Below are 27,419 nucleotides of genomic sequence, written 5' to 3' on the forward strand. Positions count from 1 at the left end.
CTGTTATTCTTAAAATGGCTTTTGTTATTACAAAGTGAATTAGTTACTCTGCAATATTTGTATGCACATACAACATCTGGTAATCAACATAGCACTGAAAGAGATGTGTCATTCTAGTTCTGGTCAGGAACATGCTTTTACACTGAACACACCATGCCAAGTAAGGGAAAATTCTAAAACTCTAAAAAAATACAGCAAAATTCTAAAATATTAATGTAATCTGTGACTACAGCAATCATTAAATATCTAACTTAGTTACGGAATGGTGCTGGAGCTGGTGGGTTTGGGAAAGGCTGGGGAGGCGTGGAATTATGTAAGAATTGCACAGAACAGAGCTAGCACATATGTAATAGGATATGTATCTATATAGCCTGTCTTCCTCTCTAGAGTAAAATAATTTCTATCATCTATATCATCTGGCAGAGAACAACTGTATTGATCATTACAGTTCATTTTGGGACCCACCAATAACTGGATCTGATTCATTACTAAGAGTAGACAAAATAAGTATACACACAGCATTACAGCATTCCTTTATGAATTTATAGGTATGTAACAGATTATGGGTTGTATCTGAAATACTATACAGTTGTACAATATGGAATAAGCGTAAGAAATCCAGTTCAGCTTTGCTTCCAGTAATTGTTACAGATATGTAAATTATATAAAGCCTGCTACCATGGGAGCTGGCATCCTCAAAAAGCAACTAAAGCTTTAAAGACCCTACTAAAGTTACCTTCAGGAATCGATGCAGCCTCTTGTCTCCATCTGTCAGCCACATACCTTAACTGGTTTGCTGAGCTAGCAGCTAGTGTCACAAGTGGCTACTCAGGAAACCCAGGCTAATGGGAATGGGAAAGCCATGTGAGAGCATTCTTCCCTGTCATCTCTTTAGACTATGGTACAAAGATCAGGGCGGAGGGGAAAAAAAACCCAAACAAAAAAAAAAAACCCAAACAGTTTGGCAATCCTGCTGGATGCCAAGCAGAGAAAGTCCAAGCTGAGGAGAAAAAAGCTAATGAACTAAATATTATGTACAGTGTATTCATGATAGCCTCTGTGTTTACATTCTGTCTTCCAAAGACACTGTAACTCAACAGCATGAACCTACGGGCTAATCTGGACTGGTTAAGCTGCATGGTTAAGCTTGGTACCGAACTACATGAGAGAAAACACTCCTGAGCTTGAAAATTCCAGTAGCCTTATTCCTTCAATTGTTCTGAGTCTCTTCTTCCCCTGTCTTCACATGGACAGATGTGCTAACAAATGAGCATCCCTCCTCCCTGCTGTCACTTAACGAATTGGAGTTACATCGTCAAGGAAGTTACTAATAGGCCAAGACAGCATTTTAGATGCTTCAGTAAACTCTGGACTCATCTGAAAGGAGTCCTAAACCCAGGTCTTTCTCCATTAATAGCATGTCCATGTCTTATGGCCTTTCAGCTGCAGCTTTCAGCTCACCCCTAGGGCAATACTGCCATTATACATAAGGGAATAAAGCAACAGAACCAGAACCAGAACCAATAGGCTTAGGAAATTATAAAAACGAAAGCTGAGCTTGTTCTGCTGGATAGGACCATGACCACAGATAAGGGAAAAGTTGTTTACAATATTTTTTTTCTCCTATAAACCTTCAAAAAGGTGCCTCATATTTGATTCATTATTAGATACAAAGAAGACAGAACTGTACCTGAGAAACAGTTGTTTTTAAACACGTTTTCCAGTTCATGCACGTGTGTCTGTGTGTGTGTGTCTTCCCTGGACTGAACTCAAGTCTTGAATTTTCTATTTTTTATTTTTTCCTTCTGAAAGTCCAATCGTTTTGTCTGCTGAAAATATTCCCTGAGGATAATATAAAGAGACTCTGACTTTATTTCTTTGGTTTAAGCATCTTGGCAATTTAATAACTTTATTTGAAACATAATGTGATAAGGTTGCTGGGTACCACATGACTTTATTGGGCAAATTGTGCCACAGGAGTCTAATGCTGAACACATTTCCACTCACTAACCATGAAGAGTATTGCCTATGGTGCTTAGAGCCATCATAAACAAGTTACTTCTTCATTCCCCTTTGACAGTCAGTGATTATATGGAATTAAATAGTATTTCTATGATCATTTTTTAGTCTTGAAGGTCCCCAGGATTTTGGGCATGAATTTTCCCATCTTCTTGTCTTTGGCATCTGTGTCATATTCCTCTTCACTCTGACTTGTGTGTTCATCCTTTTTGCAGAAGACCTCAAATCTACTGTAGACTCGCTTCTCCTTCCGCATATTCTCCATTTTCTTCAGGAGGGTATCTCTATCCTCTGATGGCTGCCGCTGAAGATTTCGTTTCTGGCTCCCAAAACTCTCTGACCTGTGGATGTTACAGCTTTTCTCCTTCTCACCTTTTCTTTCCAAGCTTGTAGTTGACTTTGAAAGATCAGGATTACTAGTGGATGGTAGTTGCTTGGCCAGTTCAGCTCTGTTCTTCTGACTGTTTGCAGAGATTTGTTCCAAAATCACCTTGGTATCATCACGGAGGTTACTGCTGTACAGGATGTTAGCTGTGGATGAAGGAAATCTCCCCTGTGTGGGCTGGCTGCTTTTGGGAGGAAGTGGTGTTGCAAATTTATGGGGTTTTTCTTCCTCCGTCATTTCCTGACAGTCCCCTATAGAAGATCGTTTGAGAACCACAGCCTGCTTATCAGACTTACCACTCTCCAAAGTGGGCTCCTCCTCCAATTTCTTTTCACCTTTTGGGTTCAAAAACTGCTTCAGCCGTAATGACCCTTTTCTTAAAAATTCCATTGGATTTTGTTCTTGTTTTGAACAGTCTTCCTCGGATTTATTGAGAGAGCTGTCAGATCCGTGACTTCTAGATAAGTTTTCAAGAACTGATGTGGTACTTGTCCTAATCTGTGGTTTCTTCAGTTCTGTATTGACTAATTTTTGAGTGTCATCTTTGAATGTCACTCTTTCCTTCTTCTCTGGAAGAGTCAACTTTTGAGTGTCTCCTACAAATATAAGACTCTCCTTCTCTGGAAGAGCAGGTTTATTCTCTATGGGGTAAAACCGAGACGATAATTTGTCCACCTTAGTGCCAATATGTGCTAAGGGATCTTTACTCAATGTGTCAATAAGCTGGGGGGGTGACGAGGCCATTGCAAATGGTCTTTCAGCTTCTCCATGCATTTTATAAGTACTGCAGGAGTCTTTGGATTCTAGTACCCTACTCTCCAGAATCTTATATTGCACGGATTTGGTGCATTTCTTCTCTGTGTTCTGCGATTCCTCCTGTAGATAACTGGAAACAGCTTTGGTATGAGTGACTGTAGCTCGCTCTGTGTCTTTGCCCACAGCTTTGTACTTCTCTAAAAGTTCTGCCACTTTAGATGAGGTGGCTGTCTTTATAGTTTCATTGTCTTTCGTCAGCTCACTGGACATTTGCTCTTTCTGGATCATCTGAACCTTTTCTATTGCGGTGTTAGGCTGATCTAACTTGGCAGCGCTGAAAATCAGAGAGGACCTGAGTCTTGAGCTCCTCTGGATCAAAGGATTTATTCTGGACCTAAATGCATCTTGTTTCATTATAGGGGTTTCTTCACCTACTCTATCAGGATCTGCAAATTCTTTGGCACTTTCAATTCCCAGTGACTTGCTGTTAAAAGACATAGGGGATTTGAATGCTGGGATGAGGTCAGTGGGGTGCTTTGTGAGGGTATCCCCAAGAACATCATTATATGCTTCTGATTCCATAGGCATTGGAAGACCTTCTTCTGGTTCAGACTGGTACGCACTCAGGTATGAGGAAATCCTCCAGTTACGTAAACCTGTTCTATTTTCCTGTGTGTTCTTGTCCTCATCTTGGTCCTCCTCTTTGTCTTGTAAGAACAGGCGCTGTTCCAGGCTTTGCTTCTGTGTAGGAGAAGTCTGGCAAATAAATTTCTGTCCTATATTCTGCCTCCTTAACATCATTCCCATTGGGCCATTCCCTGCAGGATTCATCTGATCAGAGCCATGTCTCACTTCCCTGGAAGAATTTGAAGGTACATAATCCAGCCTTAAGGGGAAACCCTCCTGTGGAAAACTGGATTCAAGTTCAGGGTATCTGGATCCCTCTCCATAGTCTTCCAGTTCATTGTATCCTGGCCTACCACCTCGGATTCTCTCAAAGAGTCCCTGAGGCCTGCCAGGAAGATGGGGATGTTCAAACTGGTACTGGTAGAACTGATCCTTCTGAAAATGACTAGACTGGATTTTGAATTCATCCATATTGTTCATGAACATCTGCCTGGCGTACTGCTTAGAAGAAGCAAAGTTTTCAAATGTTCCTTCTGCAAAACTGTGTCTCTTAAAAGCATCCAACTCCAGTTGCTTGGAACGGAGAAAACCCCTGACAGGATCCATCTGGGAATTCTCCATTTCTACCTTTTTATACATTCGCATAGCTGACCCCTCCACAGTATGGCGCAACATGTCATCCCGCCTGAAATTTGACAGGAAGTACCTGTCTGGATCAACTCTGTCCATAAAGGAGGGAAAAAGACTGTCATCCCTGTGGAACATCAGGGGTGCTTTTCTTGGAAAGAAAGGCATGTTATTGCCAAAGGGAGTCATGGCAAATGTGTTGTCTGCCTTTGCCAAGACATTGGCTGGAGGAACAAGAGGTTCTGACTGTGCAAAGAGAATTCGGAATTCTTCATCAAAGCTGGCCACCAGCTCCCCCTGGAAGATGTGTGCAATGCTCCTGTGAATCTTCTCAAAAGACCACATAAAACTACAAAGAAAAACAGAAGTAATGATAGTGTATTAGCATCATACTTGAAACCATTTGCTTGCCTGAAGAAAATTCTCCCGATACTCTTTACTTTGCCCAGGCAGGCATTCATTGCACACTGTTGTTCCCAAGCCTCATAGTTATGAATAGATTTCGCATCACATCTTTGCAGTGGATTTTACAAGGCAATAAATGACTTTGGTTCTAAAAAAGCCAGTTAGTAGTAACAACAGCAAGAGAGCAAGTTGATGGTAATCCTTGAACGAAGTAGTTGGTCCTGCAATTACTTTGGGTTGTAATTGCTTTTTTGTAACTAAAATGTTGTGCCCAACTTTAAAAAGAGCAAAGGAAACAACAGCAAGTCAGCCCTACCTCAGCCTGAGGGCAAATTGTGGAGCAAATCTTCCTGGAAGCCATTTCCAGGCACAAGAATAACAGAAAACAACTGGCATCAGACAGCAGGTATTTACCAAGGGCAAACAATGCCTGACCCAATCCGATTGCCTTCTACAAAGAGACGGCTGGCCGCATGGACAAGGGGACAGCATAGCAAGAGTGTCCACATGGCCTTTAGGTATCATTTTAGCCAAACTGGACCATTGGACTGTATGAGTGTGCCACACAGTACACAGGAAATTGTGTGGACTGTCAGGCTTAATGGATGGTGGTCACTAATTTGAAGTCTAACTGATGGACAGTTTTAAGTGGTGTTCCCCAGAGGTCAGGGCTTGAGGAAATAGTCTTTAACACTGTCATTAATTACCTGGACAACAGGACAGTGCATACCCTCAGCAAGCTTGCAGATGACACCAGAATGAGGGGATGGTGCAGTTCATGTGCCAGTCAGGGGCTGAGGAAATGTACTGGCAGGAATCTCATGAAATTCAGCAAAGGCAAATGCAGAATCTTGCACTTGGGATGGAACAACCTCACCCACCAATGCAGCTGAGCACGACTATCTAGGAAACAGCTTGGCTGGAAATGTCTTCAGGGTTCTGGCAGGCTGCTCAGGACTATGTGGAGTCTCCCTCCTTAGAGTTACTCAAAAAACATATGGACACAGTCCTGGGCAACAGGCTCTAGGTGTCCCTGCTTGAGCAGGGGGAGTTGGACCAGATGACTGCCAGAGATCCCTTCCAACCTCAACCATTTTGTGCAGGAAGGAGGAAGACATTCAGTGTTACGGCATTTGTCTTCCCAAGTCAAGCTTTCCTTGAAATGGCTATGTACCTGCCTGCTGATGGGAAGTAGTGAATGGATTCCTTACTTTGCTTTGCTTGTGTGTGCAGGTTTGCTTTAGCTATTAAATTGTCTTTATCTCAACCCACAAGTTTTCTCATGTGTGCCCTTCTCATTCTCCATCACATCGTGCTGGGAGTAGTGAGCACACATCCATGTGGGGCTCAGCTGCCTACTGGGGTGAAGCCACAACAGCCTGTAATTAGTGTACCATTTTTACAGGTGGTTTACATTCTTGATGTGAAGGAAGCTTGGCTTCGGGTGTCTGGGCTTGTGGCCTTGTTTAATTGGTGCATCTACCTCCGCTGCAAAAGGGAGTATTTTTCCTGATCCTTCAGTGAAAAGAGCTTTTGTCACTGCTGTTGGTTTGGAAATGCCAAAGCATTGCTTTACCAGTATCCTTCAGTGAGAAGAGCTTTTGTCACTGCTGTTGGTTTGGAAGTGCCAAAGCATTGCTTTACCAACTTAACCAGCCTCTTGCTCACTGAAACTGGACATGTAATGTTGCAGGGCTTCTCACCTGTAGTTGCCACTCAGCACCACCATGCAGTCCACCAAGAGGAATTTCTCTTTCACATGGCCTTTGAAGGACATCCCTGTGCGGCAGTAGTAGGTTGGGCCAGAAACTGTCCTCACCCTTAGGAACTGCAAACCAGACAAGGGACTGACTCAGTTGGAAGCTGTTACTTCTCTCCCCCTGCCCCTCCTTTTTCCCCTTGCTCTTATCACTTCCATCCTGCCACCATTCTTACATTCAGCGCTGGTGATTCTGTCTGCATACACCATGGACAGATAAAACCATTTATTAGTGTGTCCTCAGCCATCAGCCCTGTATTGTTGTGCTAGCTCTCCCAGCTTTTTTCATATTCGTTTTTCACTAGGCGCTGGCCTGTTTTCCCTTTTGTCCCTCTGTGTCCCAGGATATTTCGCCCTCAGGATGTGAATTAGGGACAGGGCAGGTCTTTGGTTTGCTCACCTCCACATAGTTAAGATTGACTCTGCATTTAGCAGCTGTATCGAGGAAAAGTTGAGAGTTCATCTCATCAAGCAAGATGTACACAGGCACTCTGCGAGCAGCAGCATCCAGCACTTCAAACAGCAGATCCACATCAGTGAAAATGTCCATCACTATGGCTACCACCTAGGAAAAGAATGCAAGAAAGACATCAGAAATCTGTGTCTGCTCAGGTTCCCAAGCTGCACCGGTGTCTCCATTTCAGCTTCATTTTTAAACCTTCCCATTTAAAGGTTCCTTTAAATATTGTAGGCCCCGGAACTGGAAACAGAATTGCTATCTAAGGTGCGATTCTGTGTATGAGGGTGAGTGGTGAGGAAAAAACCTCACTGCCCCTGAGCAATCCCTTACTCAACAATCCAACGAGAACAGGTATATTTTTGGTCAAGTAAACACAGTGGAAGGTTGTATTAAGCTGCTTGGCCACTACCTGCTCCCCCCCTCCAACACAGCCCTGCCATTTTTAGATAACCTCCTGGCCAGTGTTCAGTCAGCCATGATACAGCTGCATTTATATGCTGCTAATATGGGAAGTAGCTTCAAAGCTCTATCTATCTCCCCGTCCTTCCCAAATCTTACCTTATCAGTGAGCATAAATACCTGATGGAAGGGTCTAAGGAAGATGGAGTTAAACTCTTCTCAATGGTACCCAGTGAAATGACAAGATGCAAATTGAAATACAGGAAATTCCAGATAAACATAGGAAAAACCTCATTTACTGTAAAGGTGATTGAACACTGAAACTGGTTGCCTAGAAAGGTGGTAGAGTCTCTATCTTCATCCTTGGAGATACTCAGGAACATGTCCTACATAACCTACTCTAATCAACCCCGTTCTGAGCAGGGAGGCTGGACTAGACCATGCCCAGAGGTCTAGTCCTCTAGATGCTCTAGAGGTCTCCAGAGCTGATGTTGGAAATCTTAACTATTCAGTGATTCTGTGAACTCTCGGAATGTTTTCACATGGCCTTACACACTTTTCCATGAGACCAGAGAGCAGAGGCTAGCTTTGACGCGGTAAACAGTAGTTTTAGACTCATCCTTCCCCTTTGTCAGGTCCTGGGAACAAAGTTAAGGGAATTAGCAGAGGACCTGATACATTCCAATTCATCTTTTGCACACATACGATTTTATCTCTGCTCAAGTTGAGCTCTTCATCTTCTTACCTGCTGAGCTGCTCGAATCATTCTGCGAGCCTCCTCCTTAATGCTGGGATTGTCGGGGGGTGGCGGTTGTACGAGGGTTGTCACCTCTGTTCCCCTGAACCCAAAGACCATTGGCCAGCCCAGGTCAAGCTCAGGAACAGCAAGGTCGGAGTTCATGGGCCAGTAAGTCCCAGAGGATCCATCCATGTCATTGTCACCTGTGGTGTCTGTGCTGCCTTCCTGATTGGCGTACTGGGGTTTCTGGAGATTCTGTATGATGTGGTCCACCTCTGAGTTGCAAAGAAAATCAGGGGCTGCTTCCTCTGTCAGGAAGCGTTGGTAACTTTCTTTGCCCTCTTCAGTAAGCACATCCAGAGCTAAGCGGTAGTACTCCTTGTAATGGGGGGGCAGATAGTTAGGGTCAAGGGGATTGTCCCCCTGTGAGGAGCTTTGAGATCTACGAGCCATGAGGGGAGGGAGAGCTGTAAGAAAAGAACCAACAGTGAGAGCAGTTCCACTCCAGTGACACATCCATCCTCATAAATGGTGAGAGTTCAGGTCCATGATGGCAAAATCAAAAGAGAAAAGAATCAAAGCACACAGAGTAATGTTGGAGAAAGTTCATCCCGAATGGATGGCGAGCCTTAAACTAGGCAAAGGCGGTAATCACTTCAGCACTACTTTAACACAGTGACATGTTTTGGGGCAAAATAAAGAATAAATCAAACTGAGCAGCACTGTGGTGAACAAAGATGATGCATCTAACAAAATTCCCAACTTTCTTTTTTAGGCTGCGACTGCTAAGCTTAAATTTGTGGGTTTTAAAGCTATCTTGCCACACACACACCTGTAAAGAACAATGATGCTGGTTATTATCTGAATTGCATTAAAATTAATTTCAAAATGCTACGAAAATTATTTACTGTGTGTAATATGGCACTAAGCCAAAAAGCATATGCATGTATACAAATGCACCCACTAAATCCTTAGAAATGGAGTGTTATAATCTCCTCAGCATATGAATAGAAGCAGGCTATGAGCGGAATGCAGGCAAGTATAAGGGTATCCTGCTGCTGTGGCATGGTCAGAAGTCAGACAAGTTTTTATGAGATCCATGAAGAAACAAAACCCAAGGGACACGATTGCTTCATAAGGCTCTTGATGCTGCGAAAAATCTGAGCTGACGGGGCTGATATTCACTATTTGACAATTGTCTGTAGCAAATCTATTGAGATTAAGGACAAATTTGATTTTAACCAAGTTTTGGAATAAAAGCTTATTGTGCCACAAATACATCTCAGTAAATAATATCCTGCTGATCTGCAAGGAACTGCAAAGCACTTTGGCTTCTGCCCCTCAATTAATGTCAATGCTCAGACACACTCTTCCTGTGGCCCCAGCACTGACATGCCAACAGAGGCTTCCTCATAAGAAAAAAAGGACCGTGGCTGTCTTTAACCACTCGTGCAAACTTACATCAATAGAAAGGGATTGCCATGGATGTGAGAGAAAGAAAAAAGATTTCAGGCCCATACTATCACTCCTGTTAACAGCTGTAAGTATAACACTAGAATAGTTTCAAGATAAAGCCTGAGTGAGCTTTCTTATCTGACTATGGGCATAGCACAGATCAGTGCTATGTTACTCCTATCTCAAACTCCCACAAGTTACTCCTGCTTCAAACTGTAACTCCTAGTAGAGCTGCATTATACAACAGGAAAAAAAATATGGTCTTAATATAAAGACAGGAACTGAAGCTAAGATATTCTTGTGTGAAGTATTGCAATAGATAATAATCTTTACAGTCTGTACATACCGCCTTATTTGTAATCTGGATTGTCCAGATTTATCTTCCTACTCTAATTCACATATCTTTTTTCTCTAAAAATAAAAAGCAGTCCGCTATATACCTCCATTTTGGTGTAGTCGAGTCCCCTGTGTACCTGCTCTTAACTGGTTTAGTAGTGTTTTTAGCCTTTCATTTTAAGGAAATGCTCCCAGAGTTCCCTTCATTCTTGGATAAGAGACCAACATGCTCAGATACGACCCACAGCGGATGAGTGGTCATGCCAACAGCAAACTGCTCATAATGCCACCTTGCTCAGAATAGGAATGATGCGAGCCAACTACAAGAACGAAAAATGCAGAAGCAGAAGAAGCTGATGATACCGCCTGGACAATCGAAATGGCAGAGGGAATATAATGATAAAGTGGTGAAACAACCTTAATTTTATACTTTATTAATATAATTATTTCGATACTGTTATAAATCAAGAAGGAGAAGACAGACCTTTAAAGGAAAATGTCAGCTAATGCTAAGCATTATTAGGTAAGGAATAGAGAAAATACCATCACAGATTCTGAGAGAACTCACACCCTGAATGTGTTGTGAATATGGAATTCTCATTCCACACATCTTGAAAAAGGCTGCTATAAATCTGAATTATGAGGCATTAGTCTAGAGAAGCCATCCACAAAATATCGCCAGGGACAGCTGTCCATTTTCTCCTCCAGTACAGGAACTAAAAGGACATAACATTAAACTAACAGGTAGTGGGTTCGAATTGAACACCAAGAAACACTTTTTCTCAATTGTACTTACTCTGCAGAACTCCTTCCCACAGGATGTTTTAGCATGGTTCAAGTATGTACAAACAGGACAGGCAAGCAATACTTTGTCAGGACACTTTTCCTCCAGCTCACAATTTGTGGCTGGAAAGGTAGGTCAAGAAAACATAGGGGGAAGCCTAAGTGGTGTAGTTTTTATTGTAAGAGGAGTCACTTTAGTTCCCTAAGGATTTGTGGTAGTCAATATATTCAGGAATAAGCAGGAAAAATAGTACCTGTGAAGAAATAAATTTGATGCAAAAGCAAAATAATCCTCATGGAGTCAAAGAATGGCTTGGGTTGGAAGGGACCTTCAAAGAGCATCCAGTTCCAGCCCCCTGCCACAGGCAGGGACACCTTCCACCAGAGCAGGTTGATCCAAGCCCCTGTGTCCAACCTGGCCTTGAACACTGCCAGGGATGGAGCAGCCACAGCTTCTCTGGGCACCCTGTGCCAGCGCCTCAGCACCCTCACACGGAAGAACTGCCCAAGATCTCATTTCAATCTCCCCTCTGGCAGGTTAAAACCATTCCCTTTGTGCTGTCCCTACATGCCTTTGTCCAAAGCCGCTCTCCAGTAGCCCCTTTAGGCACTGGGAGCTGCTCTGAGGTCTCCCCTTAAGAAGCCTTCTCTTCTCCAGGCTGAAAAAGCCCAGGTCTCTCAGCCTCGCTCCAGAGCAAAGCTGCTCTCATAGTTTAGTTTTCTCTAAGCCACTGGCCACAGGGAGAAAACAAATCTGGAGCTGGAGGGGCTCCTGGAACGACTGAACATGGCGGTCACAGGTGTGAGGCGGGTCAGACGGTCCCAGGAGGGTCACCGGTCCGTGGGAATGCTCGGGGGGCTCCTGCGCTGCTCCGCTGCATGGAGCAGCACCTGCCGCGACCGCTGCCGGGACGACACCAGGCTCTCGGGCGGGCGCTGCCTCCTCCCGCGGTGCCCGAGGGCGTCGTGTCGCCGTATGCGCACCGCGGAAGGTACCATGAGGGCTCCCCGAGGACCCGTCTGCCTGCGCAGGGAGGAACGCCAGTCTGTCAGCCCCGCCCTGGGCCAACAGCTTTCAAGCCGCTCGGCCCGGGCTCTCTCCCACCTAAGCCGGGCTGCGGAGAGTCCAACCCCCGGAGGAGCCCTGCGCTCAGGCTGAGGGCGGGGAGCCAGGGCCGGAGCACCGCGAGCTCCGGTAGCCGGCCGGGCCGGGCCGGGCCGGGCGGGGCTCCAGGCACCGCCTCCACCTGCGGGAACAGGCGCCGAGGGCTGCAGCCAACACCCGGGCTGGAGCACACCCAGCACGGCGGCACCGGCCCTTGCTGACGAACAGCGCTGGGAAATGTGCTCCGTCACCCTCCCTGGCTCACGGGAGCGAACGGAGGAGCGAGATGCCGCGTCTGACTTCAGCCAGCTCCTTCTTAGGAGTTCATGCTGATAAAGCACCATCAAATTTTGCCTGGGAAGAGCCTGCAGGCTGCTGAGTGTGCCATTCTTGTGTTTGCCCAAGCACGGTTCTAGTTATTAAGGCACCTCCGGTGGTTTTAATTTCTTCCAAAATAGACACACAAACCTGAAAACTCTGAAATTCGCACCTCGAAACCTGTGCCCAGTTCTGGGCTCCTCACTGCAAGAGAGACATTGAGGGGCTGGAGCGGGGCCAGAGAAGAGCAACAGAGCTGGTGCAGGGCCTGGAGCACAAGCGTGATGAGGAACGGCTGAGGGACCTGGGGGGTTTAGTCTGGAGAAGAGAAGGCTCAGGGGGGACCTTATCGCTCTCTGCAACTGCCTGACAGGAGGCTGGAGCCAGGAGGGGGCTGGTCTCTGCTCCCAAGGGACAAGAGATGGGACAAGAGGAAACGGCCTCAAGCTGCACCAGGGCAGGTTTAGATGGAGATGAGGAACAATTCCTTCCCCAAAGGGTGCTCAGGCATTGGAACAGGCTGCCCAGGGCAGTGCTGAAGTCACCATCCCTGCAAGTGTTCGCAGACCGTGTAGGCGAGGCCCTCGGTGCCACGGCTTAGTGGTGGCCTTGGCAGTGCTGGGGCACAGTTGGACTTGATGATCTTAAAGGTCTTTTCCAACCTGGTTGATTCTATGATTCTATGAAATAAAAACCAGAAACTCTGCCTCTACCACGATAAGCCAAAGTAACTCATGACCTGCCAGGATGTAAGTACAAGTCCCTAACAAATGGGCACAATAAATTTGTGTTGCTGCTGGAGCTAGTCTAGAGGAGGCCCCGGAGCTGCTGCGAGGGCTGGAGCAGCTCTGCTCTGGAGCCAGGCTGAGAGAGGTGGGCTGGGTCAGCCTGGAGAAGAGAAGGCTCCAGGGAGACCTTAGAGCAGCTCCAGTGCCTAAAGGGGCTACAAGAAACCTGGAGAGGAGCTTTGGACAAGGGCCTGTAGGGACAGGACAAGGGGGAATGGCTTTAACCTGCCAGAGGGGAGATGGAGATGATCTTAGGCAGAAGTTCTTCCCTGTGAGGGTGCTGAGGCGCTGGCACAGGGTGCCCAGAGAAGCTGTGGCTGCTCCATCCCTGGCAGTGTTCAAGGCCAGGTTGGACACAGGGGCTTGGAGCAACCTGCTCTAGTGGAAGATGTCCCTGCCCGTGGAACTAGATGCTCTTTGAAGGTCTCTTCCAACCCAAACCATTCTATGATTTTATGATTCTATTAATCGATTGGCTTTAATTCCCTGATCTGCAACAAGAACTGTACTAGGTTGATGAATTCTCAGCATTCATGAAGAATGCTGTTTTACATATATATAATATAGTGTATTTGTGTTACAGCATTTGTGTAAGCCCTAAAAAGCATGGGTAATTTCTGTGAAGATATATCGCAGGAGTACTTAGCATTGGTATCATCCCAATAACGTCTCTCCAGCTTCTCGCATGTTGCTATCTACAACGAATCTATTCCATGCTTTGCACAAGAAGACATGCACAAAATGACTGATTCTCTTTCAGTAGTGCTTCAAACTACTTCCCTGCCAATTTAAAAGCAGAAGGGGTGAAGTTAACTGGAACCTCAAGGGATGTATAATGCCAGGAAGCATGTAAGTACATAAGAGTATAAGTACTTTCTCATTCTCTCTTAAACCTTTGGCAGTTGACATATAGGAGGCCTGGAAGAGCAAAATGAAGAAAGTACTTGGCACAAGCGGCAAACTTTGGGCGAAAGCTCTGTGAAATGCATGGCCCATGTGGGCCTTTACTTCCTTACAACTGATTGTCAAACGGATTGTCTCATTAGACAGCAATTCTTTGCTTTTATGCATTTGTTCCTTTAACAGGAATTCACTGAACACCTTCTCAGATTTCCTTAATCCAGAGTGACAGAAGATTAGAGCACACATGATTTAATAGTATTCTTGCATGATGGCTGTATTTTCCTATATTATTGTGGCATCTAAAATAAAAGAGGAATTCCAAGAAGGGGTTGCCTCCTTGCTTGAACTCTGCCTGCAAATCCTATTTGCCGCGGCTTCATTCACTTCAGAAGAAGACAGACGTCATATTTTTGGAAATGTGAACCCCTATAACTGTCAAAGAAAATAAGTCACAAACTGAAACGATACCACGTGTATATGGGAGCCTGTAGCTCCGGGTTAATGGAGAATTTCTCTTATTTATATGCTTGTTTATTTTATTAGGAATTTCATTTTATTTTTATGACCCAAGTTATGGGGAATCTCATGAAAAATGAAGATGCTAAAAAGAATAATGTATGGTACCTCCGCATTGCCCTTGAGGGTCCTTACAAAGGGCAATAAGATATTCTGTAGTCCAGTTATGGCTCATGAACTGAATTGCATATGGTTACAGGAACGGAAGAGATCACATAAATCCAGCATCAGGAATTGTGAACAGCTATGTGACATATGAGCACTCCAAAAGTAATCACTGAACAGTCCCCCTTCCATTTACATGACGAGTACTGAAAAAATAAGACCCTAAAGACCCTTAGTACAAAAGCCCCAGAGCCATAAACCCTACAATGTACCACGAGAAGGGAAGAGGAAAGCTCAAGCACACCACCAATGTCCTTCATGCCTTCAATAGCTGCAACTTTATCAGGAAAAGCATCCCAGGAAGAGTGCTGCCCCTACCCTCTACAGAGAAGCAAAGGAATCCTACCATATCCTGCCAGTATGACCTGGGAAAAAATCCCAGTTTTAAACTTGAGTTTCTGAGCACAAGACATCAATATGGAACCAGAGAAGTTCTTGAAGACAACTAAGCATGCTGGCATATGCTACTACTTATCCTGCTGTCCAGTCCCTGTTGTTTCAGAGGAAGAGGAAAGAAAAATTCCAGAAGCCAAATTGTGTACCAAGGGGAGAAATTCCAACTTCTTCCTGGCACCTGGCCCTTAAGCCTCAGGTAAATGAAATATGAATAAAGCACAAACAAACTATAACCAGGGGAGCAATTCAGGTGTCTACACACAGGTGTTTAATGTCACTTGGGATGCCTTAAGGTATCTTGCCTGGCCTGCAGCTGCTGGTTGAGAAGAGCATGAGTCTCTCATAGGGCTTGTGCCACATCTGCTGTACTTTAGATACCCTAAGGCACCTACAATGACAGGAAATAACATCTAAGTTTATTCCTTGGTTCTATGAAGTTTAGGGACCAGGACTGCTCCTCAAGGGTCAGATTCATTAACTAAATGCAGGTGTATAACGTGCCTATATACAAGCTAAGTGTCTTGTGTTCCGCCTTCTAGTTGATGGAGGATAAGTTAACAAAATCAAAGGAATATGGGATAAGATTCATCTTCTAATATAGATTTGGCCAAGTCTTCCCTTTTTCCCAGCGACATGCACAAACCTTTCAAAGCTTCAGTGCTCAGTCTTCATATTTTTTTAGCTCCAATCTTACCTTTATCCTGTCATACAATCCATTCTACCAAGATCCAACTTGAAACTTTCAATACTTTATTCCAGAACCTGCTTAGGAGATGGGTGGTTCCAGAATTTTAGTTTTTACGTGGCTAATAAAGGAATTGGAACAGGGGGTTTTTTTTACCTTTTCGGTTGTACTTTCAAACATCTACAGTAGGACATATTAGTCTCGCCTAACTTCAGGCATCCTCATTGCAGAACATTGCAATGAATGTTCATACTACTATTACGAACCACCAAATCTAGTCAATACAGTGATTTGAGTAATTTTCTCACACTGAAGTAGACACCCACGCCAAGGCTGATGAGTTCTACCATTACAACATTTTGTGAGCCATCAAACTGTGCTAATAGTTCTTCTGTTCTCTGTCCCAGGTCCATTTTAAAATGCAGCCAACCCAGCTGAACACAATATACAATCATAGAATGGTTTGGGTTGGAAAAGACCTTAAGATCATCCAGTTCCAACCCCCTGCCATGGGCAGGGACGCCTCACCCTAGACCATGTCTCCCAAGGCTCTGTCCAGCTTGGCCTTGAACACTGCCAGGGGTGGAGCATTTACCATTTCTTTGGGCAACCTGTGCCAGCATCCCACCACCCTCACAGGGAAGAACTTCTTCCTTTTATCTAACTTGAACTTCCCCTATTTAAGTTTGAACCCATCACTCCTTGTCCTATCACTACAGTCCCCGAGAGTGGCCCCCTCCAGTATCCTTTTAGGCCCCCTTCAGATATTTGAAGTCTGCTATGAGGTCTCCACACAGCTTTTCTTCTCCAGCTGCACAGCCTCAATGTTCTCACCCTGTCTTCGTATGGGAGGTGCTTCAGCCCCCTGATCATCCTTGTGGCCTCCTCTGGACTTGCTCCAACAGCTCCATGTCCTTCTTATGTTGAGGACACCAGAACTGTACATAATACTCTAAGTGAAGTCTCAGGAGAGCAGAGTAGAGGGGCAGGATCACCTCCTTCGACCTGCTGGTCACGCTGCTTTTGATGCAGCCCAGGACATGCCTGGTTTCTGGGCTGTGAGCACACACTGAACCCGGCTCAGGTTCAGCTTCTTGTAGACCAACACCCCAAGTCCTTCTCTGCAGGGCTGCTGTGAATCACTTCGCCCAACCAGTAGTTGTGCCGGGATTGCCCTGACTCCGGTGTAAGACCCTGCACTTTGCTTTGTTGAACTTCATGAGGTTGGCACTGGCCACCTCTCAAGTGTGTCAAGGTCCTTCTGGATGGCATATTCCGATGGTTCTCTTACCAATGTTGTATTTGTGACAAAACTGCCTCCCTACTCCTGCTTGGAGTTGCCATGGCATTGCACTTGAGCTCACTGGCTACTCATTAGTTTTTGCAGTGGTTGTTGGACTACAGTCTCCTTTCTATAGGTATGAAATGAATTCTTATAGTGTAATAACTAATTGTGATGCATCAGTATATCAAGTGATCCAAGGTGCTCTGTACACCTGCCCCATTTTCTCTGTTTGTTGACTTTCCCAATAATCAAGTACCTAAAAGCTTTATCACAAGTGTTTTTACTTCATTGATCAAAATATTCCAGAGATATAACACTGAACTTTGGTCACATCTCTTAAAAACAAGCCTAGCCAATGATGACATTTTGGAAACAAAACTTATTAATAAAGTGCCTGTTTGAATTTTGAACTGTCTGTTGTCTAGTGTATATCACAACTGCTTTTTAAAAGATTAAGAGCACATGACGGGGGACTGTAAAATCATCTGATGCAATACTGCAAACCATTAGCTTAGCACTGAATACCACAAGTCAGTGGGCACCTGGCTTGCATAATGCAACTCAGGTCTTCACTGTCCCACTCAGCTGTGGACAGCTGGGTCAAAGGAAGATAAAAAGCCCTAAATACATTTATCCAGTTCTGCAATGAGGAAAACTACTTCCTGACTCCTCCAGAGAAGTCCTACAATAAAAGACTTTCTTATCACTGCGATTTTGATGTATAGATGAAAGAGCAGTGGTCACAATCAGCATGCAGCACAGTCTCACTCTACAAAAGGCCTGACTGATAGAGGAAAGCAGAGCGGAGTAGAGGGGAAAATGCAGATACAAAGGGCAAAAAAGGTCAACAAAGAGCCAAACAATCTTCAGCCTGAACATCCCAGTTGCTTGTACAGTTGGGCGATAACATTCCTCCCAAGCACCATATTTAAACACGCATTAGAAAGATTACCTTTTTAAAAATACAACTAGCTGAGTCAACATTTTCGTAGCAAGCTACTTCAGTGTTCCTTTACCTCTACTGCAGTGAAAATGCACCTTATTTCATAAAGTAATCTTTAACTTCAGATTTTAACTGTATTCTAATGCCTCTATTTGCACAACCGAAACATTTCCTAATCCCAGATCTTTTGTCTGTTCAAGAACAGCGTAAATCCCTTCTCAGCTTTCTCCACAGTAACTGGAACAGGCTTTCTGCTGACTGGGCTTGTTTCCTAGCCCTGGACAATGCCTGTGGCTTTTCCTTAGGAATTCTCTGGTAATTTAATTCCTCTTCACATCACTGAATCTTGAATTCTGAAAATGCAGCCTTCATTCTGGATTTCTGAATATTGTTTTATATCTGAATGTATTGAAATATATTTCATCAGACTGTAGTGTTGTGATTTTTACTGTTATTTAATAAATACGAAATTTACCATTTCCTCAAACTTTATGTTATCCTTGAACTTTACCAGACTATCTACTGGTGACATAAACATTTTATTGACCTCCTGAGCAGCACTGGAGACAGACTCAGTAGCTGGTAAGTCTGATAAAAATGAACATTATTAATACCTTCTCTTTAATGATTTATACTAATAAATTACTATTTCATTAACTACCTAATGCAAGACCTGTTAAGTTAGCACAATTTGGGATTTAAATCACATTTCAGAAAGCATTTATTTAGATGATCTGGAGAAATCGAGGCTTATTATAATAAATATACTTAGACCTTTGCCTGTGTATTTACTTGAGACCCAGAGGGCATACAATCAGATCAGGTTTTTTCCTTTGTATAAATTACCCTGCACTGGCAGCACATGGTTCCATTTGCATTATCCTGGCCATTCAGCTCACTTGGTCAGTTTTCTTTCAAAGCTCCCTACAATTATCTCAGGATTTAATAATTTCAGTGTTTATTACCACTGAAATTCAGTGAACTTGACAAGAGATCTTATTAATGGTATTTTGAAAGCAACGCACTTTTATTCCCTGAAAGGATTTTGGCATATCCAGCATTAGGGTTTGTGATCAAATTACTATGAAGTAAACCAAGTTTGCACAAACATCATGATCCACAGTCTCTACCATACACGTTCCTTGTCATGAATGAAAGGCAGTTCCTTCTTCAACAAAAGTGAACTGTGGTACCTTGCTTTTACCACAGAGTGTTATAGATAAAGGTACATGCATAGAGACAGCTGCTATGAAACCGTTCCTCTGCGACGACACACCTCAGTGTACAGTGTTTACATGTGCACCCACATCCTTCAGCTGAAGCTGTATTCAAAATAATGTATTCCAATCAACCTTCTTTGTGTAAATGACTAAGATAGCTTTTCCTCACATAAATCCTGATGATTTAGATTATAATCCTCCAGAAAAATTATAGATTTTCCCAATCCCACTGCAAAAATGCCACTCTGATTTTATGCATGTTAACTCTCCCATCACTCATCACCATTTCAGATGGAGAACCATAACTTACTCAACTGTTTCTTACACTGAAACTGCTCTGTGCCTCTGGTGACTCTCCAGAATATTCTCTTCTCTGAATCTGTTTCACTCTATTCTGTTTTGAGTTGGTGGGACTGGAGCTGAGAGATGGAAGTGAAATATGGTTTTATACAGTGTCTACATTCCGTTCCTTTCGTAATATGCCATTTGCTTTTTGACCACCAAGGAGCAATGAGCATCCTGCTGATTTATGGCACAGGACTACTATGCTTTGTGGTTTTTTCCTTTTAGTCCTGCTGTTGCTGAACTGCCCCAGTGACCACCAATTGATTTTCCTGAATCCCAAGAGGTTACAGGCAAACAGCCTGGCTGGTTTGATTGAATGTACAGCTACAGTAAAAGACTCTGACAAAAAAGTACCAGCAATTATTAAATTGGTTCTTGCTTAGGACAGTCTCTTAATCTAGTCCCCACTACACATAATAAACTAATAAAAAAGGAAAATGAGCCAAGAGGTACAAAGGCACAACCCTGAGATGTGCAAATTTAGCCTTGTACTTAAAATCAGTTGTGGAATTCAGTAGTCTGTAGGCACTGTACTACAGACAGCTTCTACGGGGACATTTGAAAACCAACTTTTTGATGGAGTTTCTAAACATAAGGAGAAGCATGGGAGAACCATCACAATGCCTAAAGGACAGGCAAAGTAACTGGAATCATACAGATAAAGTCTGCTAAGGAACGTGCTTGCACCATGTGCTCCACCATGAAGAGTGCAGGGACCAAGATGAAACATTTGTGAATTTATTTTTACGGGGATTCCAGATTAGCTTTAATTTATCATTTGACAAGTCACCACACTGGCTCCCACTGTCTCTATAAAAGCCCTGCAGTGTTTTGAATTTACTGTTCCTCTGATTTTGCATTCAGAATTGGTATTTCATGAAGTTAGGGGAAAAAAACATTAATCCACAGTGTCTTCTCCCCACACGTTCTAGAAGGCTGTTACGATTATTTGGCATTTCATGCAGTTCTCTGCTATTCTAAGCAATCGATTCATAACACCAGCCATGATCAGAACCTCACCGTATTAGATAGTGAGTGAACCAAGACTGGAAACTTTAGTTCCTTCCCAAGAAATCCTTCCTCTAAATCTAGTAGATTATACAGTGATGAACACAGAAAGGTACAGAGAAGGCTGTAGAAAGAAACGAGTATTCAGTACACTAGCTCTTTAGCATGCTAATATGGGATAGTTGCTGGGGTTTTTCAGGAGGAAGCTGAAGGAGAAAAAGAAGGTTGGCTTTGTAGCTGTTATGAGTAACTCCTCCCATGCTTGGGGGCAGTGGATAAAGGAGAGCACGAAGGAGCTTGTTGAAAACTTAACAAGTGGGAGATGAAGGCTGATATAATGGGCTGATGAGAGGCAGGATTCAATCTCTCACTAGCAAAGGTCTCCTCCACCCGTCTGCTTAGGCTTTCCCAAAGACACTGGGCTGGTTGCTACTGTGCCAATGCAGCTCTGCACAGCCAAGAGAACATTAGCAGGAGAGAAACAGGAGGAGAGAAAGGAGCATGGAGCTAAATTACCAAGAGCTTTTACTGAGGAGGGAGTCTCCAACAGAAATTTCCCTTGGCTTGGCCTGAGGCCTCTTTCTGTTCACGCTGGTGTAACTGCGAGTGACTTTACTAGCTTTGATACTTATCACAAGCATTCGAGATTTGTGATCCACAAAAGCTATCAGACCCTCTTAATACTGGGAAGGGTAAGCAGTGATGTGATTACAGTCCACAACTATCTCTGCACAGAAAAACATTTAACTATAAGGAAATTTTTAATGCAGGTAGAGCAGGGAAAAGTAACTTGACAGATGAAGCGAAATGTAAAAAAATCTTTTACCCCTGGATTAACGCTAAGAGCAGAAACTGGCAAAAGTGTAGACCTGTTGGCTTGTGCATCATTTGCTGCCTGCCCACATGATGTTCTGTTTCAATGGACTTTAACTGTTTGGGGGTTTTTTTTCTAAAAAAGTAGCACAAAATTCTAGTTTCAGCTCTGTTGAGAGGCTGAGCACCACAAAACCCTCAGAGTTAATTAAAATAAACCAAAAGGACCTGTATTTTTCTTGACTCTTTGCACCAGGTGTGAATCAAGAACGATGGACTGTACCCAGTCTGAGCAAACGGAAACTGGCTCAATGTTTCTTTTCTGTCTCATCTGCTGCTGCCTGATGTCAGTCCCTGCTGATGTCTCAGCACCTCAGGCTGGCTCTATCTTCCTTCCCAATGCTGACTCCAGTGCTTGTTGTTACGTGTTTTGCCTGCACAGCAAGTTCCCAGCCTGCCTCTCTCAGATCATCACTTCTCTGGCTGGACCTGCTTCTCTGCTTCAAGACACTCCCAAAAGCTGGGGCCTCCGTAGGTCTCCACGCACCAGCAGAGGGAACTGCCTTTGAGGAAGCAAGGCTCTATCACTAGCTAGAGAGATAGGATCTCTGCCTGACACGCCATGCTTATGTGCAAGTAGAGGCACAAATTGCTGGGCTTAAGCACCTTGTCATTTCATCACCCTGGATATCAGCAAGAAGAAAAAGGCCACAGAGACAGAAGATTTTACTTTAATCTGCTGGACTGCAGAGAGTCACAAAACCCCTCTGTGCTATTAATGTCTGAAGGACTTCCAAACCCAGGTCAAGAAATTAATCAAAGCGATTTTGAGAGTCAAAGAAGCAGCAAATGGTACATCCAAGAGAAGAATGTAAAGCACAGTTTCCAAACGGTGGTCCAGGAGGCACACTGGACCCATGCACCATGTTCAGTGACATCACTTACATCTCTTATGGTGGGATGTGGAAAATTTTCAGGTTTCCAAAATGTCTAGAACCCTCAAAGCTTAGAAATTATAAAATAAATCAATAAAAAAAGAAAGAAAGAAAGAAAGGCCTAATAAAATAGAAAAGATTCTATGAAAACAGGTTGCTAATATTCAGGAAGGGTCAGTTTTAGGAGAGGACAGTAATGCCCAAGATTAAACTACCTGAGCAGACGTTGTGACAAGAAGACATGGAAAATGTTGGTTTGCTCTCAATAAAATGTTGTAGTAGGTAAAAGATTTGGGGAGGGACCTGTCTCCTGCAGTGTGGTTTAAGATGAGGTTTAAGGACAGGGTTTTTTAATTCTGCATTGTGTGATGGAGGGACAGCTAGTGCCTTCTAATCCTGCTGCAGCAGACTGAATAACTTGGACTAACAGTGATAGATATGCTCATCCTTTCCAGAACCTACTCCTACATGTACTAGCTGTCTGTACTAAGGATTGCACTTATACTGAGAAAGGATCTCTCACTTTAAGGCCCCTCACTTGCCAATCTCACAGTGATGTGCCTGTAGCTCTTTAAGTTTTCAAGTGTATCCCAGAATTTCCTGGTTTAGCCATACCACATTACCATGGGAATTTTACAAGAGCTGTGGCAAAGGATGCTGGATACCTTCCTACTAACTGCTCTTCTCAACAAGCAAGGCTTAGGTATGTTCCACAGAGTGACATGGTGAAATGTGGCTAATACAGTCTGAACTAAACCTTTTCTCAGCCACAACTATGCCTGCTAAGTCCTCACAGCAATTATTATTCCTCTTTCAATATTCCTTTCTGTATTTTCTGCTGAAGTCTCTCTGTGTTCTCATTCTCAAGGTTCTCTCAGTTTTAGGCTGTAGGCTCCAAGCCTGGGTTACTGTTAAAGTTTGTCTGGAAAACCAAAATATGGGATGTTTTTCCTGTTACAATGTCACATGTACAATTCCCAGGCCTTTTCTTTTGGTCATCTGACTAGTCTGTACTGATCACCCTGTGTTACAGCATCTGAGTGAAAGTGATCCCATTCTTTACTCTAGGTGGTCTTACACGGATCTCAGTCATCATTTTAAAAAACCCTGTATGTCTGCCCACTGTAGTCTGAGTTTCACTTCATCTGAAGTCATGATCACCACATGAGAAACTGCTCCAATTCATTTAATCAATTCATTCATTGAGCTTCCAGAGATTACAACTTTACCTTCCATATTAAATGTATCTGTCATCTAAACCTATGAACTGGCAGAATAAACTCTTTCTATGTCTAACGTGAGCAGTAAATGTCTTGAACGCTACGGGCATGTGGCATGGTAGAACTGGGAGCCTGGTCAGCACCTCAGAACACCTACTAGACTTCCGCCCACCCGTGCTTAATAGTCAGTGAAAGGGATCCCACAAAATATTCTTTGCTGGAGAATCAGGGAATCAGCCAGATGTTCAGAATGTCCAGGGGATCTTCCAACAGGCCAGAGGAAGGGAAAAATAGCAGAAAAAATTACATGCCGTAATTTCCCTTGTGAAGTGGTTAGTGAGACAGCACATCAGCCTGTCAATCTTAGCTGCCCTATGCAACAAAGGGTATGGAGTGGCATGTGTAAATCCAACCTGTAAAGAGTCACTAGGGCAAACCTGATGCTTACATCTACTGAAAAATGAAATGCAATACCGTGCGCAAAAGAGGCCTCTTACAGAGAGCAGATTACCCGAAGAGAGAGAAGCACCGAATTGTTTAGGTTGGAAGAGACCATTGAGATCAAGTCCAACCATTCACTTACCACTGCCAAGTCCACCATTAAAACATGTTCCTAAGTACCATGCCTACGATAGCGACACTCACACCGACTCAGTCCCTTTCCTCAGATTATTATTTATTAGGTAGCAGGTATACGGAAGTCTGAAACAGAGAACTTCAAGAAAAGGTCCAACAGTGTAAGGTATAATTTGGAGAAGGAGAACTACATGCTGCCCTTGACTTTTACTTTCCCTCACATCCTGATTTTAGAAAAGCACTCCTGAAACTCCTCTTCCTCATTAGGGCTACAAAAATCCAGCCAAATGAGTTCTAATAAGCAGTCCAAAAGTGTTCCATTTAACCATAAAATACAAAGAAGTCCAGTCCTGGAAGGATTGGAGGTGAATTTCAGCTGCTTGGAAAGCTGTGATTGCCTTACAAATGATGTACAGAACAAAGGTGTCTGTCCTCAGCCATGACACTGCTCTGGCACAATCATACCAGACTGTGGGATGTGACATTTTCACTTTTTCCTTTGACATGCAATTTTCCCTACAACCACACAAGGAGTGTAACTTTGTTTTCCTCAGAACACTACTATTTCCACTGCCAGGTGACAGCAAATAAAACTCTTAGTCTCTCAAATACAACTCTTAAGCCCCTCAGACAAATGGGAGTTAGGCCAAGATGAAAAAAACTTTCTCCCCAAACTGCAGTCCTGCTGTGGTTTTGCAACAGGCTGAAGGCGTGCTGTCTTTTCTGCCTGCTTGCCTCCTCCTCTAGTGAAAACATATGCTATCGTAGGCTGTGGAAAGGCACCACGGGACACCAGTGCTCTGCACTGCTCTGGTCTGGGACTAGTGTGTTGTCGAGAGTTGCCTCTATCACAGCTGAGCTTACTGAAGTAGATGTTTTCAGCAGAAGGATGCTATAGGCACTTCTATCCCTTTACAAGTGCCTCCTCCCCTCTAACTGTTTTAGAAATCAGAGAACCTCAGTGAACCCTGGTCCTCAGGCCAGACAAAAGCCATAATTGACCTCTATTGACCTTATTCAATTTAGGAACACAAGACCTTCCCCTTCCTCCCTGCTCACACACAAAACCCGAGGCCTATTAGACAGGCTCACATATGTGGAAAAAACTAAGTGAGAATATACACGTGTGCCTGTGCACGCATGTATCCACATGCATCTGTCTGTGCTTTTGCATGTACGTGCATGAATGTCTGTGTCACTGCTTGCAGGCCATGCCAGCAGACAGCTACACACCCATGCATGTGGAGTGCAGGCACAGCAACGAAAGGCGCAGTGGGCCTCAGGAGCTGGTTCTTGGCTCTTAGCCTACTGCAGACCATGGCCCTTCCAGCACTACTACCAGTGAAGTTTGTCCCAGTCTCTTGTCCACATATCCCTACCATGTTTCTTATCAAAAAAGGCCAGATCAGGCTCTGTCACAAGAAGCTGAGTCAGGCTGTAAGATCTCTTCCTGAAGACAGGAATAAGTTCTGAAATAGCCACCCCTTTGGGCTTTCCCAAAGGAGATGGGACGCAAGTCTGGTGAAGGTTCACTAAGCAGTTTTGATCACGCTACCTGAGGACTGACGGGTCTCTGCCCTCACTGTCACAATGCCTGCATTCTGTTCTCCTTTCTGCTTTGCCCGTCCCGTCTCCTCATGGGACTCTCCTTTCTCCCATGGCAGCCACAGCATGGCTGGGAGCTCCTGCTCCAGCGTGGTGCCTTTCTGCTTTGAAGCAGCCATCGCCTGCCCACAAGACTGCCTGAAGAAGTTCCTGCCCCAAATCCCAAGCACCCAGCCCTGCGCAGAGAACCAACGATGGGACCTCCCCAGCCTTTGCCCGCCAACTCGGGCAGCCATTCGGGTACCCCAGGAGGTGTCTACTCTTCTCCTACCTTCCCAGGTGAGCCAGGGCAGGTGGTGGGTCGTGCTCTCCGGCTCTCCGCTCCCCTGGACGTGCCTGCAGCCTGATTCACTGGCACCTCCAAGCCAGCGAGAATCAAGCTCCACCCAGGGCAGAGGGTGAGTAAGAGCAAGAGAAAGGCAAACTCTGGAGAGTTACTCCCTCCCCAGGATTGCCGGGGAGCTAGAGATAAGGACTGCACATTCCTGAGCCGCAGGCGGCCTCTCCCTTCCCGTCTGCCCTGAGCCTGTCAGACCAGCTCGGGCCTGGCTGCAGAGCAGGCCTGGGAGCAAGAGCTGGCAGCCGGGCAGGGGCCCTGGCCACCGGTCCCAGGCTCGGCCCAGCACACTCAGTCCCGCAGCCACCCAGGGAAGGAGGGTTTGGGCTCATCAGGGACTTCCCATGCTCCGGGGTCCCTTTTGGGGAGACAGGAGTGTGCTGCAGCAGTAACTCCTGGGCAATGGCACCACTGCAGCAGTAGCAGGCAGGGCACTGTGCCTTCCTCTTCCACAGCAGCAGCTTCCACCCATGTGCCCCGAGCTCCTTGGGGTGCCGTGCCGAGGGTGTTCGAGGCCACCCCCGTGTCCCTTGAGGGTGCTGTGCAAAGGGCATTGCGGCCGTACCGGTGCCCCCGCCTCCCTGCTGCCCTCACCCCCCGGGCTGGCTGGCGGAGGGGCGGCCTGGGTGGCGGGACAGCCCCTTCTGGAGCCGGAGTCACTGCGAGCGCAGGCGGAGAAGGGTTAAGCGAGATTCCCCGCAGCCCCGGGCGTGGCAGCTCCTGTTATTTCACCTTTCATGTTCTATCTTATTCAGCCTGGCAACCGCCGCGGCTGCTGTGTGCCGGGCGGTGCCCGGGCGGCTGGGAGGGCGCGGCGGGAGGCGGCTCCGCGGGAGGCGGCGGTGACTCAGGCCGGGCAGCCCGGTTCTGGCGGGCCCGGGCACCGCGGCGGGCGGGGCCGGGGTGGGGCGGGTGCCATGTTATAGAGGCGGGGAGGGGAGGGGGTCTACAGCAGTTTGCGGGAGTTGGTTGCCGTTCTTGTTTTCATTCCTCCCTCCCTCAGTCGGCGCTCATTGAGGGCAGCCGGCAGTGGGAACGCTGCGGGCAGGAAACCGGCCGCCGGCGGCTGAGGGGAAGCGCTGTAACTTGGCCTTCATGTGCAGTTAGTGCCTGCCCGCACATCCCGCGCTGTGCGCTACGGGCCGCACTTCCTTCCACAGGGCAGCGTGCTTGTACGACAGCTTAGTGCGTGCATTATAAAAAGTACTCTTAAGGGGCCATGATGAGAGGAGGTGTCCTCGGGGTTTGGCAGTAAGCATGATGATACAGGCTTGTTATGTATTTGTGGGCTATTTTTCCTATAGGAACTTGCTTCACGCGGTGTTATGGATGGAGAGTGCCTGCTGAGGAGGGAACCAGTCAATATTGCTTTTAATCATCCTCCACTGTGTTGCCCTGGGCTTTATTCACCACATGCCGCTTAAACACCACATTGAATGGAGTTACTAACTTCCACACAGGTGTCGCCATGCTGTTCATCAGTATCCTACTGGAAAGCTTCACAAA

At 45.2% G+C, this 27,419-nt stretch overlaps 2 protein-coding genes across 5 annotated transcripts in view; one reads left to right on the plus strand and one right to left on the minus strand.

Moving 5' to 3' along the window:
* The window catches only part of MAPK15 (mitogen-activated protein kinase 15), a 29,627-nt gene extending 22,463 nt beyond the window's left edge, over positions 1-7,164 (plus strand). Inside the window, exon 15 of the transcript XR_003990087.1 lies at positions 7,154-7,164. The gene's annotated coding sequence lies outside the window, so the exon portion shown is untranslated. The remainder of the gene's footprint in view (positions 1-7,153) is intronic.
* FAM83H (family with sequence similarity 83 member H) lies at positions 1,252-26,058 on the minus strand. Of its 4 annotated transcripts, none has more exons than XM_030476529.1 (5): positions 25,848-26,058; positions 8,183-8,643; positions 6,979-7,143; positions 6,523-6,647; positions 1,252-4,763 (listed from the first exon to the last, which is right to left on the minus strand). In XM_030476529.1, exons 2-5 carry the CDS (start codon positions 8,627-8,629, stop codon positions 2,117-2,119), a joined length of 3,384 nt encoding a protein of 1,127 aa, XP_030332389.1. In that variant the 5' UTR covers positions 8,630-8,643; positions 25,848-26,058; the 3' UTR covers positions 1,252-2,116. The 4 variants fall into 4 exon arrangements, with proteins under 4 accessions (XP_030332389.1, XP_030332382.1, XP_030332398.1 ...); XM_030476522.1 differs by lacking the exon at positions 25,848-26,058 and adding an exon at positions 11,005-11,982; XM_030476538.1 differs by lacking the exon at positions 25,848-26,058 and adding an exon at positions 10,764-11,965.
* Positions 26,059-27,419: the final 1,361 nt, after the last annotated feature.

This window comes from Strigops habroptila, chromosome 1 (assembly GCF_004027225.2).
Source record: "Strigops habroptila isolate Jane chromosome 1, bStrHab1.2.pri, whole genome shotgun sequence".
Classification (NCBI taxonomy): Eukaryota; Metazoa; Chordata; class Aves; order Psittaciformes; family Psittacidae; genus Strigops; species Strigops habroptila.